Source organism: Ambystoma mexicanum, chromosome 3q (assembly GCF_040938575.1).
Source record: "Ambystoma mexicanum isolate Mex_15411 chromosome 3q, UKY_AmexF1_1, whole genome shotgun sequence".
NCBI classification, from domain to species: Eukaryota; Metazoa; Chordata; class Amphibia; order Caudata; family Ambystomatidae; genus Ambystoma; species Ambystoma mexicanum.
Genome location: NC_090926.1, coordinates 69,948,093 through 69,966,147, shown reverse-complemented (window position 1 = coordinate 69,966,147; position 18,055 = coordinate 69,948,093). Strand labels below are relative to the sequence as shown.

Sequence of the window (18,055 nt, the reverse complement as noted above, 5' to 3'; positions counted from 1 at the left end):
CTGCTTAGAGAGCTCACACAGAGTCTGCTGATGCTGAACACAGAGGTGAGGGCACGGCATATTCCAGGTGTAAAAAAGTGGCCGCTGACTCTCTCTCTCGTTTGCAGTGGGCAATGTTTCGGGGGAGCTGTTGGGAAGTAAGCATTACGATGACCCCTTTCAAGGTACAGTGGTGCAGCATGATTGGGGGGGATCTGAGTTCCCTGATCAATACCGCTCTGGCACCTGGCACAGCGAGGAGATACAAAGGGTGCTGGGAACGGTTTTTGGCCTTTCACAGCGAGGTGTTGACGGAGGCACAGACGGATTTGCCGGTACAGGGTTTTGTGGGATGGCGGTCTGGAAGGACCAGATCTTGGATGGCACATCACTTGGCGGCAATAGTGCACTACTAGAAGTTGGGGGCAGGTCTGATCCCACGAAAGAGCACTACATTGTGATGGCAATGAAAGGTTGGGCCAAGCAGGCTGAGAGGAAGCCAGATGAAAGGCGGCCCATTGACCTGGTGAAACTACACAGTATGATCGAGTGCCTAGGAGGAGTTTGCCGGAATGAGCAGTCTCCATACCTCTGGATGCTCTAAAGGTCTTGTTTACGGCGGCCTTCACATTAGCTTTCTTTTGGGCTTTTAGAGTGAGTGAGTTAGTACCGGAGAATAAGGAACGCAGCGGTTCTGGGTTCCTGAGGATGGGTGATGTACTCTTAGAGGGTGGGTGGTTGAGCATCTTCCTTAGAAAATCCAAGACAGATCAGAAGGGAAAAGGTAGGATTATTACACTCAGCAGCACGCAAGGCAGCACGGTGTGCCCCGTGGGGTGCGTTGCATCTTATGTCCAGCAGAGACTGCCTTCAGGTGAAGGGTCTCCTTTTCTCTTACATAGTGATGGGTCAGCCTTGAGACGTTTTCAATTCAAGAGGGTCTTGGACATGCACTGGTGAAAATGGATGTTACAGAGGGAGTGTTCAGGACTCATTGCTTTCGGATAGGGGCAGCCACCTCGGCGGCAGGGATGGGCCTGAGTGCGGCAGCTATCAAGCAAATAGGGGGATGGAAATCGGGGTGTTTCAGGAGGTACATCAGGCCTGAAAAAATGTAGCGCTAACAAAACTTCCCTCTCATCTCCTTCCTAGTAGCTGCAGCACAAAGACGGAGGCGGTCCGTCTGGGGGTTGGGCATTTCTTTGTGTCGAGGGCCGGGGCGAGCTGGACGGCAGAGCAGGAGGAGTTTACCGCTGGCGAATACCGGATATCGTGACATGGGGTGCCGGGGATGAGATGGGCACAGCTGCAGGGTCACATGTGCAAATTGCTGGGTAAGGAGCAAAAACCTGAAGTTTTGATCATACACCACAGGGGCAACGACTTAACGAGTTTGTGGAGAGGGAGCCTGATGAGGGATATGATGTTTTCCTTAAAGGAGTTGTCGGCTCACTATTGTTTGCTGTGTTTTATTATGTGTGAAAATAAATCTGTAGCCTTTTTATGCCAAAAAGAAGACATGTCTCATTCTGCACCTTACTGGTGGGGAAAGGAAGGAGCTGAGAGAATGAGCAAGGGTGTTGTATGTTGGCATAATAATGGACAGATGCCCAGGTTATGGGGATTAGTGTCTCCTCTAAGGCGCACGCTCTCATTATTGCTGCCGTGTCCGAGCATGTCCTTGACAGCCGCAGTCAATATAATGAGCGTGTGCAATAGTAAGAAATATTTGCAGTCCTTCTCAGTTTCCATTGGGATAGAGCTATGTCTCTCAACAGCTCTTAGCACTTAAGAAGCATCGGTTTCTCATGTGCTTTTGATCCATAGGGATAATTTGGTAATATCTTTGGAGCAGAGCGTTATGTCCTGGTATTTAGATGAGGTAAATTAAGTGCAGTATAGGGTGGTCCACTTTGAGAACTGGAAATCACGCAAAGTGCCAGCATGGAACTCCACTATGGAGCGCCATCCATCGGATCCCTGCATAAACAGCACACGCTTCCGATGAATGGAGGCTCCAGGGCTATTTGCCATCTTCGCTGAACTATGAAAACACAAGCGAATTCGTGTAATAGCAGTCAAGGTCCTGATTCGGTGTACAATAAGAAAAGTGTAATTCCGTGATGGAAGGACATTTTCTTTTCTTATTTGCTCGATAGTCTCGCTTTTTACAAACCTAGGCACATAATAAGGAGCAAATAAGAAAAGTGTCGTTCCATCACCGATTTACACTTTTTTTTCTTATTTTACACCAAGCTCTGACTGTGACCTTAAGCATCGTTTGTCAAAACGTGCAACAACAATTTTTAATCATTCGTAAACAAAATCCCAAATTAGTCCATGAAATCCTAGAATCTTGGACCATGTAACGTACCCAAGTCAGATGTCCGTGTACATTTTTTTTCCTAAAAGCACCATATTATGAGAAAGAAAGAATGTGGTGTACTGACAGCAAAGCCTCAGCTCATGCATGGCTCTTATGTACGGCCTGACACGGCCCTACTGACCGTCATTAATGCACTGAAGGGCATTTCACCTTGCAGAGCACTACTTTTGCATACACTGCACACGTTTTCTTTCATAATCCATGCATTTACTAGACTGCAGCGCCACCTTCCAGATTTACTGAAAGCTCAAGGGCACTCTCGTCAATTGGAAAAGTGGCGATCTTGTTAGAAATCCTTGCAGTGACACTGGTGCACAAACTGTCCACACATCGATAGATGTCTGCAGTTTTTGCTGCTGAAAAGCATGACGGCTCCATTCCAATCATTTCATCCACGCCAAGGGTGGTGCTGGAAAACTCCTGGGGGGGAGAATGTCGGATTTCCACGCTTCTTTCTTCACAAGGTCAGAACAGCACCCTGAGGGCCTGATTCTGAGGTGAGTGCAACACCTCACATAACGGCAACAGCCTTAGACCCCACCATAAGTGTACTGCCCTCACTGTGAGCATATTCTCCCCGCACTGCTCCTCATTTGCCTCCTAACCGTTTGAGGTGTTGGTAGCTATTGATGGGGATGTGTACTTGGATACACCGTCTATCTGTAGTTAAGTTCTGGCACAGCAGTGACTTATGGAAGGTAATCTTGGGCACTACCTTTTTTACTTCATGTACAGTTGGAGCCGTGATGAGAGTTTTGTTATCAACAAGGGGGAGGGGGGTGATGAAGTGACGCCTACAGCTTTACACAGAGTGGCATGTATTTTCAGGTTAGTATTTGCTGGCTCAGAGCGACACCTTGTAGGGAGGAGTACCCTCTTTCTTATTTACAGAAAGTGTTGCCGAGCATCTGAAAAGCGGTACTCCTTTCCAGAAAGTGTTGGCAGGAACGCTGCAACACCCGCTGCTCCCTACGATGCATACCTACTTTGCAGCGTGGGAAGTGTGACTGCTACCCACCTTAGAACGGTAGAGGTGGATATTGGCTGGGAGTGTGTCGACTTCCCACGCCAGACTCCATAAAGCCTCAGAATCGGGCACGAGTTCCAAAAGTAATCCAGTTGATGTTTTACCCAATGAAGTTATAAAATGGTAGGCCTGTCCAATTGAAAGTCATCCCAGCTGTTTGGAAATCTGTATACATATATGCTTAAACGTTTGGTGGTAACGACTTCATAAAACATGGTTGTAATTTGTAATGTTTTCTTGTTATTAACAGTTTATACATTTTACAACAGTACAAATTAAATTCCCCCTCGCTCAACAACAAAAATATAGTGTCAGTACAGATCTAAGAATCTATACCATATTGCTCAAACAGTGACATCTTTTTCTGGTTGTAATTTGTTAGCTAAATAGGTCGGGTAGAATTCTCTTGCATTCTGTTTTTGAAGCCTATGAACAAAATGAAGGAGAAATAACAATTGCATTTGTAAAAATCTCAATCTGTCCAGAAGGTGTGGAGGAACTAACTACCACCAGCATGTATAAGAGCACATGCTCCACAAATGAAAATCATATTTTAGGCACTGTGAAGTCTGCTGCAGACATTGAGTTCCTGATGTCTGTTTTCTCAATTTACTTTTGGTGCTTTTTCTGGACTGAAATTAGTCTTGACTGAAGAACTGATCATCATTTAACCACAGTCATAGAATGGGGGCAAAGGAACTCTGGCTGCACCCCAAAAAGGAAGGGGCATGGTGGTGGGAGGTTTAGGGAGGGAGGCAGGGCAGGGCAGGGTGGTGCTTGACCTTTGGCTTGCAATCTTTGGTGGCTCCTATTGCATTGAGATTCGCCTAGACAATACCAAGACTATATACACAAATGTCAATAGATTAATCCACAACCGAAATATCCAAACAATAGGTTAACAAATGGAAATCGTTGATCCAATATTGCTTGCAAATTAAACGTGATACTATTTGACACACATACATCTCTTTAGAACATGTTTATTGTTGTTATCTTTGAGACAGCATTTACACTAAAACACAATTACAAGCATAGCTTAATGTGAAGGCATCATGAAGTAGACACAGACAAAATTGGCAGGATGGAGTAAGGCCTAACTTGCCCTATGCTAAGGTGGGATTTCCCTAACTAAAGAAAACTAAGGGTAGTATGTGCCAGGAAGTCCAAATCAAATGTCTGTGTCTAAAACCTATACTTGTCCTCACAACTAACTTTATACAATGTGTAGGGATGCCAGCATCGTAATAAATTGTGTTAAAAAGAAGTTTCAGAGCTTCTTCAACCTCTTATAATCTACTTTCCCTTGCCCAAGTTCAAAACAGTTCACATGATATCGGGGTTCCCTTCCCCAAGAGTTAAAATCTTCCAGCTTTCAAAACCAACACAGTTCCTTGGGACACTTCCCAGCTCCTATGATATCAGTACTTTTCACCATTTCACGTAGGCAGTTCTGTTTCTTGATTTCAAAATCACATACAAGGTTGTTGCAAAACACAAGCTTCTTTATGTATACTTTCATTGGCTTTTCCATAATGTGGGCACTCGATCTAGGAGCAAATTGTCGGACCACACAGTCCACCCATTACTGGTCACTCAACCATACCCCTTCTTGACTGCTTCCATCAAAAATTAGCTACTGCTTGCATTTGACAGTGATGTTTAGTTGATTTGCCAGTGTCACACCCTTCTGATACTGTACCCTGGTTTTGTTGACAACTATGCACTTCGCTACACTTTTATGTATTCCTCTGGCTCTTGACAACACAGGTTTCCTCTTGAGCTGCAATTCCTGGAACCCTTTTAGCTTTGTACAGTACTTGGTTCCTCAACTCATACCCTTCTTGGTATTCTCTTGACTTTGCCAATATTTAGGTTTCATACTATACATGATATCTGCTACATGCATCCCTTTTCTTTCACTCAATTCTGAGTGCTCAACTTGCTTTTTACTCTCTGCGGCATTCAAAAGTGCTTACAATAAATTTCAGTATGTTCGGTATTCAAAAGTACTTGTTTTGGCATTCAAAAGTACTTGCAATAACTTTCAGTTCATTCAGTATTCAAAAGGACTTGGTTATAAGTTCCCGCAGCGCCCCGGTATGAGTGTTTCCTTGGTTTCCACACACCGGTTCGCACACAGCAGCTCCCGTCTGCTTGCTGTCCTTCACGACAGGCCTCTTAATGCTCCTCGTTCTGCTTTCTGGCTTCTCCAAGCTTTGCCTTTCCCTCACGGCAGCCACAGAGAGCACTGCTCGCTCTCCTGGTTTCCTGCAGCGGCTGGGGTTCGTAGGAGTGCCACAGCTCCTGCTGCGTGGACCCGATAAGAACGAAAGCAGGACCTCCAGACCCTCTAGCAGCTGAAATCGGCCTTTCCATCGCTCTCTCCTGCTTGACACGGCTCCCGGCAGCTGGGTCTCCAGCTCCTTTCCCTTCAGCCCATTCTTTCTTCTTCCATGAGGCAAGCATTATATCTGTTAGGAGTGTTAAGTGACCCCAGGTGTGGGTCATTAAGTCCAATTGCCTTACTATGGTGAAACCCATTAGGTGGACATGCCTGGTTGTTCCACCTGTATACCTCCATAGCCCTCTTCTTCGTATCAGTACCAGAGTGGTGTTTGGGATTGTGTGATTTAATAAAGGAAGTATGTATAACTCTGTGTTGTCTCTGATATGTGTTTGTCTCAATCAAATGAGGATGTGTCTTCCAAGTTGGTCTCTTCCTCATCCCAGTGTTTGTTAAGGTGGTGTTTCTTGGTGACAGTTTGCAGGGGTTGGGGGGCGGCGGAGAAAAGGCTTGAGGGATAGAGGGTTCATTGTGAAAAGGGATTGGGGGCTACCAAGGACGCCCTCTCCCTACTCCCAAAGTTCCCTCCACCCAGGTGATCTTCTCTCGCATATCCACCCCCAGGGTCAGGATCCAAAAGTAATCGCCTTTCACTGACCACCTGAGAGGAGGCTCCAGGGGGAAAAAGAAGTGAGGACGCTGTCAGGTTCCTCACATTACACATATTGTGATTGGTATTAAAACTGCGTCAGTAGGTAAGGAAGACATTTTCCTACAAGCCTAATATAGAAAGTCAATTCAGCTATGACATGTGAAGCTTTAATGTCCATGTTATGTTATTACTGTGCACTTTCTCTATTCATAATTTTATTTATAAATAACAGTAATCCAGTAAAACAGAAATTCAATACTTTGGTCAAGTCCGTTCCTGTATCTTAGACTCAATACACTGTGAAGTTGCCAGTACATTTCTGACTGCAGTCGCTTAAATTGAATACAATGGACTGAAACAAAACCAAGGTAAAAGCAAAGGCCAGGAGTATAGTATGGTGTCCTTCAAGGCATGGAGTGTACTGGCAACCCAACTCCCTTTTGAGATGCTCCTCTGGTCCTTCACGAGTTTGGTCGAGTCTCCTGGGTGAGTCCCTCTCCTCGGGTTTGTTGCACCGCTGATCCTTGACTGCTCTTGTCAGTCACCCCTCTAGTTCTTGGCTGCTCTGGTCAATCGCACCGCTGGTCATTGGCTGCTCCTGTGAGCCACTCTCATCTGGTCCTTGGATCCCTTGTTGTTATTTTTATGGTATTTATTGGGCGCTGACTGAGTTTTGAGAAGCAACAGAGCGCTTTACTGAGATATACAACAGTACAGATGCATAACAAAGTGCTTTTCATAGGTAACAGAACATATATACAGCGGCTGGGTAGGATATAGAGGGACACCGATGAGGGGTATAACTGTACAGGGTGGATGGGAGGAGAGGGGCAGACAGTGTCTAGCAAGTCAGGGGGGCTCAGGGACGAGGTGGTGTCCTAGATGTTGAGGAGGCGTTGTGAGTTTCTCCTTTGTTCTTTCGCTCCTCTGGTTCTTGGTTCCCTGGTGGGTCGTTGGCAAAAACAAATGGAAGCAAAATGCTTCCTTTTTCTCTGTGCTGTTGCTGTCCAAAATGCACTTTGATGGACCCAAATGTGCATGCTTGCATGTTGTAGCCATGCAATCAAATGCAGCACTAACTGAAGAAAGTTATCGTAACAATATGACTTCAAAACCATCCTACCTCCCACACAACTCTTCTGTCAAAACAATACAGGTTACAACCGAAGGCACGTGTCTGCCCTACATTTCCCTTATTACCACAGTAACTCATCACAGGTACACCAACACAACTCTGCACTCTCCTTAAGCACCACTCTGACAGACAACCACACACAAAATCACCTTACCACCCTCTCCTGAAACTACAAGAATCTGTGAAAAAGGCAGAACGAGTGCTATACAAGACTCAATGACATAGAAAACAGGGCATAGCAAAGAGTTTCACTCATTCTCCTGTGGGGTGGTAGTAGGGATGGTTTAAGCAAATTCAATGGCTGGCAGCAACAGTGAAGTCAATTAATGTTGGTTCTGCCTCAGTCATTCCCCTTTAATCTGATTTCTGGTGCACTGAATGACTGGTGAAACTATATATCTATGTCGGGACTGAGGGAGGGTCAGTGCTACAGTAATGGAATTGTAGGTGATAACCCCAGGGGCCACTAACAGATGAACATGCAGGAACACCATTTTGACTCTAAGATAAATACATCTTTCCCATTATGATGAAGACTTTTTTCCAAATATTGTGAGGTAAATCATTTCAAAAGACTTTATCAGGTCAGTCACAGTTGTAAGGAACTCATGGTAGCAACAGTAAAGATAGACACAAGTGATCACAGTTCAATGGTTTTTATTAAATTGTATAAATGGGTTGGAAAAACACCTAAACCTAAATCTAAGATGGGAGCCAGCTACGACCATCAAATAATAATAAGGCAGTCTTACTGATGTCTTGTCAAATAAAAGGGCCTATACTAAAAAACCTATTGCCAATCCTTCCAGCTAATTTAAAAAAGAGTGTGGGATAATGTACACAAGAAAAGAAAGAAGTGTTCACAACTGATAAGTCAGGATGTTTTAGCCGGCGGTCTCCCTTCCCCACATTTTTAGGATGGGACAAGGCAGGACCTTTAAGCACAGCACACTCCTGGGCCTCACCAACACGAGGTTACAGTTCCTTTAAACAATGCCAGGACCTTCTGGGGCCAAGTCTCTTGCCTTAGAAGGCCTGCTGGACCATAAACAATAAACAAACAAAAAATGTCCTTTGGTAATCTTTCACGTTGGGCGATTGTTCTTCGCCCCTTGGATCTCCCTCAGCCGGGCTACGATCCTTGCTCTGTCTCTTGATTAGACAAGCGCTTCTTGCACTAAGCACGGCTCCATTGTGATCAGAAGCAAATGTCTCTGGGCTTTTCACCCGATCCACAGTTCAAGCAAAAGTGTTCAATAAATGTCCTTCGGGCTTCCTGCTTTGTTTACAAGTGAGTGGTGAATGTCTTTAGGCCTCCTGACCCACAGCACAGTTCAGGTCCAGTACTAAACAGTTATTGTAAATGAGTCTGGGTACCTGGGGCTCCTCCGACCCTGTTCAGAATCCCTTTGGTTCCTTCTTCTCCAGCTCCCGCCCTTGTTACAGTCAGCAGAGCTCTGCTGGCTTTCTTGCTCCACCGCTCTCCACGCTGATTACATAGAGCTGCTTCCTGGCTCTGCCTCGAAGGGGAACGTGCCCCCCTCTGAGTTACACCACAGACTGGCGTCTTTCTCCTGCTCCCCCGCACCCGTTTGTGGCAGTCACACAAGGCCTTTATGTTCCTACTTCCAAGGAGATAAGACAAAGCATTGGTCCGGCACTTCATCCAAGGATGGCAACAATAATTGGTCAGAAAACACACTAGAAACCTCTGTAGGGATATTTACACAGTTCTCTCTTGCAATCCTTATATAGCCATTAAAGACATTAGCTTCCTGAGACAAGGAAAGGTAACACATATCCCTTTAAGGGATGGCCTGTCCTCTAAGGGAAGGTGCATCCAATGGGATTCCGCATGCGCTGTCCCCTATGGGGTATCAAGCTTAGCAGGCACACCTCCCTAGTCCCAAAGAGGGTGGCTTTCCCCCTTTGGGGAAGGTGGTACATTCCCTGCATCCATCACAGGTGTGTGAGATACATTAGTGGTACATTAGTGGCGTGTGTGTAATGTAACTTATGCATAGTTATTCTGTGCATATTGCCCATGCTTGTTTTTTCGATGCTGTGCTCCCTTATGTTCCATGTAAATTGTACGTACATATGATTATTGCACTTATGTTGCCTGTGCCTATTCTGCTCCGTTTGATTTTGTGCAGATTGTGCACGCATGTGTTTATTCCACATGTGTTGTGTGACAATTGTGCTCACACATATTCCACAGAGATTGTGGGTGCATAGATGTTTTTCAGGTTCATATTGTTGGTAATGGAGTGTGTCTGTATATACATGCTTCACCCCCAAACACACTAATTAGTTGTTACACCGGACCTACTGTGAAGACTTGCACACTTGACTGGGTAGTGGATGGCAGATTTGTACACTCCGCTTTACACATGAAATCATTCTCCAGGTGTTCATTCAGTGAACATAAAGGTATTTTCATTGAATTGGTGCAGCTGTGATCATTATTGCATTATTATGAATCCAAACTATGTTTTTACTCTGCTTTCGGTGTAAGAAAAAATCTTTCACCAATGCAAGCTGTGGTTTTTACCTCTTTTTTCCTTCATGTGAATAGCAGTATCCTTTGTCTTAAAAGGGGATATGTTATCAGACAGCAGAGACCAGCAGCACATTTAACAAAGCAGTGTTTCACTTTCCTGTCAATATAATCTGTTTTTGCATTACTTGATCATGAGGGACTCATAGAATCTGTCTAACCTTTTATCTTGCAGGTTGTCTTTCTCTATCTCCCTCTATTCCATTTTCCCTCTTTCCTTTGGGGAATTGATTAATCAGAACCTGGCCAAGATCCTTGGCGGTTGTTTTAGAAAAAGAGAAATGGGCCGTCATTCTGAGTTTGGCAGTATTACCACAGTATCTTTGCAGAAAGACACCCAAACCCAGTTGCCATTAACGCTGCTCGATACAGCAGCTTTACTGCTAGCCAGATTACGAGTGGTGACGTGGCAACGTTATTCTCCTTTTTGTACTTCATTGGAGTTTGAGCAGATTTTCCAAGGCTGGTAATTTCACCCACGGAAAATCTCCAATATTTGACATTAAAGTAAAGGATTTACCTCCAGCACCAGGCTGGAGTTAAATCCTTCACTTCCAGGTCAAACTTGGGTTTCAGCGGTGTGAGGGTAATTTGCATTGCTCAACTTGTAATGGTGCCCATAGACTTGAGTTGGGCAAGTACCGATGGAAAATCTGCTGGTTCCGTTTTAAATGCTGATAGGTCTTATCTTTTACTGAAAGTTAAGCAAGGACGAGGTTCAGTAAGTGGCTTAACATTTTGTATTACAGGCACAGGTTACATTCCAGGGTGCTTCTGCTTATTTCTCTGACGAGGAGTGGATGCTTTTACATGAATGGCAGAAGGAACTGTACAGGAACGTGATGAAGGAGATTCACCAAGCCTTGATCTCACTGGGTAAGGATCTGTTGTCTGTCATATGGCTTAATCCAATGCATGAAATGCTGATTCAGGATTATTAGAAAGGGATTTTCATTTCTCCCTTCGATTATTATTTTTTAAAACCGTTATCAGATAGTATTGGTTAAATACAAATGCCACAGCAAACCAAGTCAAGCAATAAGCCGAAAAACAAGCATGTATAAATGAAAGACGTTATTTGATGGATTGACTATCGTGAGGTGCACCAAAATTATCAACTCTACTGTAACGTAACCAAAAGTATCTTCATGTGAATTCAACTATGTCGTTTGTAAAGATTTAATTTCATATCATTAGTGTGAGGTCAATATATCAACACTGTCACATTGGCAAACTCAATATTAGCAGGTACATTTAAGTGAAGGCACTTGAAAGAGTGCATTGAGGATGTAAAACCCTAAGATACTCATTGCAAAGTTAGGAAATCCCAAAACATCTGAGTAATTGTGTGCACTATCATCATGCATAACGGAGCATAAATGTAAAAGTTGTAACATTAAGAGCAAGCTCATTTTGCATTGTATTGTTTAAATCCTTTCCCCTTTCCCCTGATGTATAAAAGAACAAAAAGGACAGCGTGTGAAAAGGAACATGGGGAGGACGGAACAAGACAGAATATAAGATAAACAGGAAAGAAGAAGTGGAAGTAAGAAAAAAGGGAAGGGAAGGGAAGGAACAGGAGGTGACTGGGTATGCCTGAGAGTAACCATAGAGGCAGTCTTTAAATATTCTGGAGAGGGCATTTATTTAGCAACTTTCATACACGCTGTTCCTGACAGTGAGTGTGGCCAACAGCAGTAGTAACGGGGATGCCACAAAAGCCACCAGCAAAAATATGTAAAATCCAACCTCCTGCTCTCAGCCCATTTGCTCCTTATTAACATGTAACTTGTTTTGGTCTGTTTTAGTCTTCTTACCATTCCATCGAAATACTGGTTATGGGTGGTGATCACAGGACACACGCGCAAGTGACAGTTGTCCGTGCTTCTATTCAAAATGTAAAATTGTTGGGTTTAATACAGCCTTCCTGGAATGGTATGCAACTTAAAGGAGATACACCTAAGCAAAATCAGCAGATGGAATTAGGATTATTAGCACATGGAGATCGTTATTGTCCTCCTCTCAGCGAATCAGAATGTTTAGAGTGCAGTCAATAACTACCAGTATTGACTAAGCTCTCTTCAAAATTAAAACAATCAAATTCCAGGCAAGATTTATTTCTCTCTCTGAGAGGACCTTTTTGTTGTTGCTGCAACATCCTATTCATCACCCAAAAGAGAAAGCTAAAATAAGGGAAAATGCTATATTTTATAGAGAAACCATTTACTTCTACGTGCCACCAAATGCATGCTCATTTTAAATCTGTTTCAGTTCAACCAAGTTTGCAACTAAACTGCTTAATTTATGAGGACGCCTGTTATTTCAATACTACAAAATAAAACCACATTTAATTAACTGAGTTGCTAATTATGTTACCCAGTACTAAAGTAACACTTCATCATCAAAGCTCCAAAATATGTGTTGCTACTACCACTGTTTGCAAATAGCCTTATAGACTTGGGGATAATCACCCTTCCCCAACCTATGACCGGGCCATAACTTGGTGGCGAGTCATTATCCCACCATAATTACCCCTCCCTCAGACTGATAACAATATAGTATAAGATCCATGAAAGGACCTAATCTAGGACCAGAGTTGCAGAGTCCAATCCCTAGTCTATTTTCAAAACGCTCCTGGGAGTTCGTCCAGGACATTGCTCTGCAAGTCATTCATGGCTTTGATTGTTGTGGCCTTGGTTTACTCTTGATGCTGCGTCCTGGTCCTTAATTATAGGGCAAGGCAATGGTCTCAAAGCAGCTTCCTGGGCAAGCCCTGCATTGGACCACTCTTCCTGTATGTGTTTTTATTTGTGGGTAAATTAAGTAAGTATATTGCTTCCTGCTTTTACTTTTGGCTAGAATGTACTCCCCAAACCCCACACCTGGCTTTTTCAAAGATTTAGCGAGTCATCCTTCTTTTAGCTTGTCGCATCATATCTCCCACTGGGGTGCAAGCTAGAGCTCAAAGTTTGGTTCACTCTCACTGCTTCAGGGATCTTTATAGTTTGGCCCATGCCAGCACATGGGTCCAGGTTCTCAGCAGGCATTTCACTCTAACCTGTTCCTTCAACCTTGCTTCCCCTAATTTCTGGCACTACTGGCTCAGCTGTCCCCCTTTCTGACTCACATATTCTAGTTTGTGATGTAGGATTGACCCGCAGAGGTTCTGTCTGTTTCTGCGCTGTCTTCTCTTTCTTTGACTACTTGGCTTGGCCAACACACATTCTGATCTCTTTGGTCTCCTTATCTAACTCTCCTCACCGTAGCCCATCTCTCTCAAGAACATCATCCAAGTCAGGAGGTTTGTACCTTTTTTTATACAAGCGTTAATGGAATGTTTATCAACGATTTGGTCTGATTTGTGGGTACACTTCCCTGTTACCTTAGTGTAGTGTGCTTGACCCTGACTTGATGGTTCCACTTCTGCCCCATAGTGTGGCCAACGCCTGTGGTTCCCTACAGAGGTTTTTTCTTTTGTTAACGAGAATCGATTGTGTACTTGACACCGCAGCTTGTTGTTAAAAAAAAAAAAAAACAGTCCCCGATATTGGAATCGGGTGGTGTTAATGTGATGTCCCATTAACCTGGAGCTCCTGCGTCTAGTTACTCTTGTGTCTGTTTGTCAGTGTCGCTTCACTGAGTGCAGGTTCTCGTATTGTATGATTCTGTCATTTGACATACATTTTCTTTGTGACTCTGGGTCCGTGGCAGAGCTAGCACAACCTGTGTGCATTCATGACCTGTGGCCAAGCGCCAAACAATGAGAATCATTATTCATTAATGCAGTGTATTACTGTCTTGCAAGAAACGTGGTTTACAAATGCTGTCCAGCTCGATGGGTTTACATCAGTGCAACAACTAGCTGCACTAGGTAGTCGAGGACGGCCTTCTGTAGGGCCCTTGATTTTGGGCAATAATACGATTCTGAAATCAAAGTTATTGACATTGACTGGTATGGTTTGCTAGTCGTGAAAATGACCCTGAAAAACGTGTCTGCCCCTCTGTTTTTGGTGAATGTTTACTGGAAATGTCAGTTCATAGCTTGGACTCTTTTGTTGTTGTTTTTTTAGATCATGAAAGGATTATTTTTAAAAGGATTATGATTGACTATAAGGGGCAAAAATAGTATTGGCAGGGGATTTCAATGCTAACTGTAGGAATAACCACTGTATCACAGCTATTGGGTATCACAATGTGGGTATTGGGAAGACCAATGGGACGAAATGGATTGAGTCTTTTAATGTGTGGGACCTGAGACTCACTAATGTTAATGTTAAAGGACATTTGTACCGTGCACTATCCCCACCGGAGTGGTCCCCTGGTGCTCTGGCAGCACTGAAAGAGGAAGGGAGGGTGAGTTAGCGAGGGGAAGCTGGAAAAGTGCAAGAAAGCAGTGATGTGCTGTTGGCGGCCTCAGCATGGTGGGTCCGTTGGCTGGGCCTGGGGTGTTTGTGGCCGGTAGTCGTCATGTACTGTTGTGCGAGTCTATGTATGTTTTTTGTTTTGTTGTTGCAATGTAGCGAAGTGTTTGCGGTTTGTTGTCCTGTCGGTTTGTGGTTGTTTGGTTTGGAGTTTGAGAGGTGTATACAGAGCGGGGAAATTGCCAGTGGAGTTGATTAGTTGGCATTTCTATCTTGAATTGAGGCGCTGGGTTTGCGTAATCTCCCCAGATGGGGTGTGGGAGCCTTTCTGCGTCTCTGTCCTGATCTGGGCTTGTCTGGTATTCAGGGTCCCTTTCACATCAGGCCTCCACTTCCATCAACTTCCTTCATAACCTTACCTGTCTTCCTTTCCCACTCATATGGCCAGTGTACCTGTTAATGACCACAACTCAGTGTTGTGATTGCTAATATTTTGACAATTCTATAACATTATGGTACCTGGTAGCAGCTAAGGGGCGAGTGAGGAAGTTGGGCGGGATTGGCAATAGAAATTTCGAAGGGGATATTCCCCCGAGACCAACCTGGGAAGGGTGCAATGGGATCTCTTATTTAGATTACCTTGTACATAGACCGGGGATGTTTGACAGTTCTCTCTTGCCAATCTGATTGTTAGCGCTAATGACTCTCGGATCATTGGGCAGGTGGATAATAAAGGTGGCTTTTTGCAATGGGTGCTAGTTGCATTCAATGTAATTACGTTGGAGGAGAAAATGCTACTATACTCCCCCTCGACTTTTTCCCTCTTCTTATTTAATTGTAGCGCCAGCCCCCCAGTCGAATTTTACATTTAGTTCTGGAGCGACAAAGCACGCATTTCATTATGAGATACAATTGAAAAAAAGAAATGTGCAGGCAAAGGTGCGCATTCTAATTCTCTTAAACCTGCCACCAAATGAATACCAGTGTGCCATTAAGAAAGCACAGAGGTCGAATAATTCATGGCTAAAATCATTCAGCATGGTGGAGAGGACCGCATTGAGGGTGAAGTAATGCTGCAGTCAGTAGTATCCATGAATTCGACATTTGTTTGGTCAGTAATAAACACAGTGCAGCTTACAAACTAATGCTGTTAATTAGACTGCTTGGGTTCTCCATATTTCAACTTTGTATCACCCATCGAGCGACTCCCCAAAAGTGCCTTGGCCAGAGTGTGATTGGGAGTTGGGAACGACAGTGGATGATATTGAGACCTTGATTAAGAAATCTTCTAACTCCACCGCAATAAGCCTGAATGGTCTGTGCCATGCAATTTCTTTTTTATACATTTCAACCTTTTGGGCAAGGATTTTATTGTCTTTCAAAATATTGTCTGCCTTAAGAAACTGCCTCTGTCGTGGAATAAGGCGATAAACATTCCAATTAATAAAAGAGGGGATAATGCGGACCCAGTCAATTATAGACCGATTGCACCCCTAGATCCCGAAAGCAAATTGTTTGCATCACTAGTTCTAGCCCAACTAGAGGAATAAACATTCTCAACTGGGCTTTCAAGTAGTGCTCAAACCAGGCTCCAGAAAGGGATGGGCACGACGATCAATGCCTTTTTGGTTAATTGCCTGCAAGAAGCAGCAGTGAGTGGCGATGGATCTGTGTTGTATGTGGCAGCTATAGATTTTAGTCAAGATTTTGACACAGTGAACCGCAAGCATCTGTGGCACAAGCTGTGGGACTGGGGTATACTGGATTATTTGCTTGCCCTCTTAATGGCTATACACTCAAATACGTCTGTTGAAGTGAGATTGAATAGCCGCAGTGTCCTGACTGATAATATTCGAACTCAGCGCGGCTTGCGCCAGGGATGCGTCCTGGCACAAAGGCCTTTTTAATCTATATTTGGCAAGATTAGAGGCCTTGGCCTTTACACCACCTAAGGTTGGGAATCTTTGAGTTTGTTGGCTGTCCTATGTGGACAGTGTGAACTTGATTGGTCACACTCAGTTAGGGCTTCAAAGGTTGATTAATGCCACTATTCAGTTTGCTGGTGAGAACGATCTCATCATCAACAGCACAAGAACCACTATTATTAGATTTTCCAGCTAGACAAAAAACCCTATAACTTTACTTGGAGAGTTAAAGATACTGAGATCTCCCCATCAACTGATATGAAATATTTGAGAATGTTATTTAGGTATCATACAACAAAGGGTACCTTGATGACCAGTCAAAGAAAAAGGGCTGCAGCTCACTGCGTCGTTACAATGTCTAAAACCTAGATATTGCTGGTATGCAGTGATTCCCATGATAGATATTTATAAATTGAAAGTTGTACCGTCATTCTTGTATGGCCAAGAGGTATCATCTAGTTCGTGTGAGATTGACTGGGATTCAATAGAATCGTTAATTTGGAAAAAGGCCCCCACTCTGCCTGCATGTGTACCAATCCCTGTTTTACGGTTTGAATTAGGATTAACCTCACTGAGAGCATGGTGGGAGTGGAAAATTCTTTCTCTATATCGAAATCTTATCTCCCCGTCTAGGGACTCTCTATTTGAAATATTAAAAATGGATCCTTCTCATAGTGGTAATAAGAATCCATTGGGATGTTTTTGCACATTTGCCATGCATATCCTGTAAGGGTTTACGGTTGTGCCCTCTATGCTAATTGCTGCTCCTAGCCTTGTTAAAACATTGCTATTCCAGACGGACTGGCGCAATAGGATTGGCAAAAACTAGAACATATTGTTTGTATAACAGCCTGTCCCGATGTGATAAAGCTTTAGGGTCGGTACCTGGCGAAATAATGCAACCAATTTCTTTACCATTACTGGAAGGAACAATTTTTGCATTTTAGGTTAAATTTATTACAAACTTAAGAAATGTTTTCAAACAGAAGGGGGTGGAGGTAAGTTGAATTTGCAAGCGTGTACACTACATCAGGCGAAGGGCACACTGCAAAATCCAGAACATTTAATTTTAGAATGTGTAACATTACAAGCTAAAAGATATTATTTCGCAAGATCTGTTCACGACTTTAAGTGGCTTCCGGCCTCTGACTTCTGGTAAGGGACAAGAAGGGAACCTGACCATTGCTGCTGTAACATTTTTGGGTGCTGCTGGTGTGATTTTATTGAAAGAAAGATGAGTCAGAGGAGAGCATTTTATGATAACCCAATCTTCTAAAGAGTGGATTTTATGAAGACTTGTTTTTAATTATATTTAACTATTTGCTATCTCGTAAGGTGGTAATTCTGTTTGGATGGCATATATTATCATATAAACAACATTGTAGGCTTTTAATATCTGATCAATGATGTCATTTGTTTTATTTATATTCTACGAATTGATATTACATGGGTAATTGCTGTTTAATCTAATTTATCAGAAAAGCTATTTTATCTTTTAATATGGGTGTATGAAAGATTATTGTCCAGTGAAACTTGTTATTGTTAAGATTTATGTTTGCTAATTCATAATATTTTTTTTTAAATTAAAAATATTCATGCAGTGTATGTAAAACACTGTTTCTGATGTCGATTATCTTAGGGGTTTCTCTCTGATAGCATAGCATTGGGCTCTGCAACTAAGGATGCAGCCTTTTTGTCCCAACCATAAATTATATTCTCAACTGACGGACCTGGGGTCTTTTC

General features: G+C 43.4%; 1 protein-coding gene across 3 annotated transcripts in view; it reads left to right on the top strand.

Annotated features, from left to right (window-relative positions):
* The window catches only part of LOC138582143 (zinc finger protein 570-like), a 183,343-nt gene that overhangs the window by 24,653 nt on the left and 140,635 nt on the right, over window positions 1–18,055 (top strand). For all 3 annotated transcript variants that reach the window (XM_069653167.1, XM_069653166.1, XM_069653165.1), the window contains exon 2: window positions 10,776–10,902. In XM_069653167.1, coding sequence (XP_069509268.1) covers window positions 10,776–10,902 — 127 coding nt within the window. The remainder of the gene's footprint in view (window positions 1–10,775; window positions 10,903–18,055) is intronic.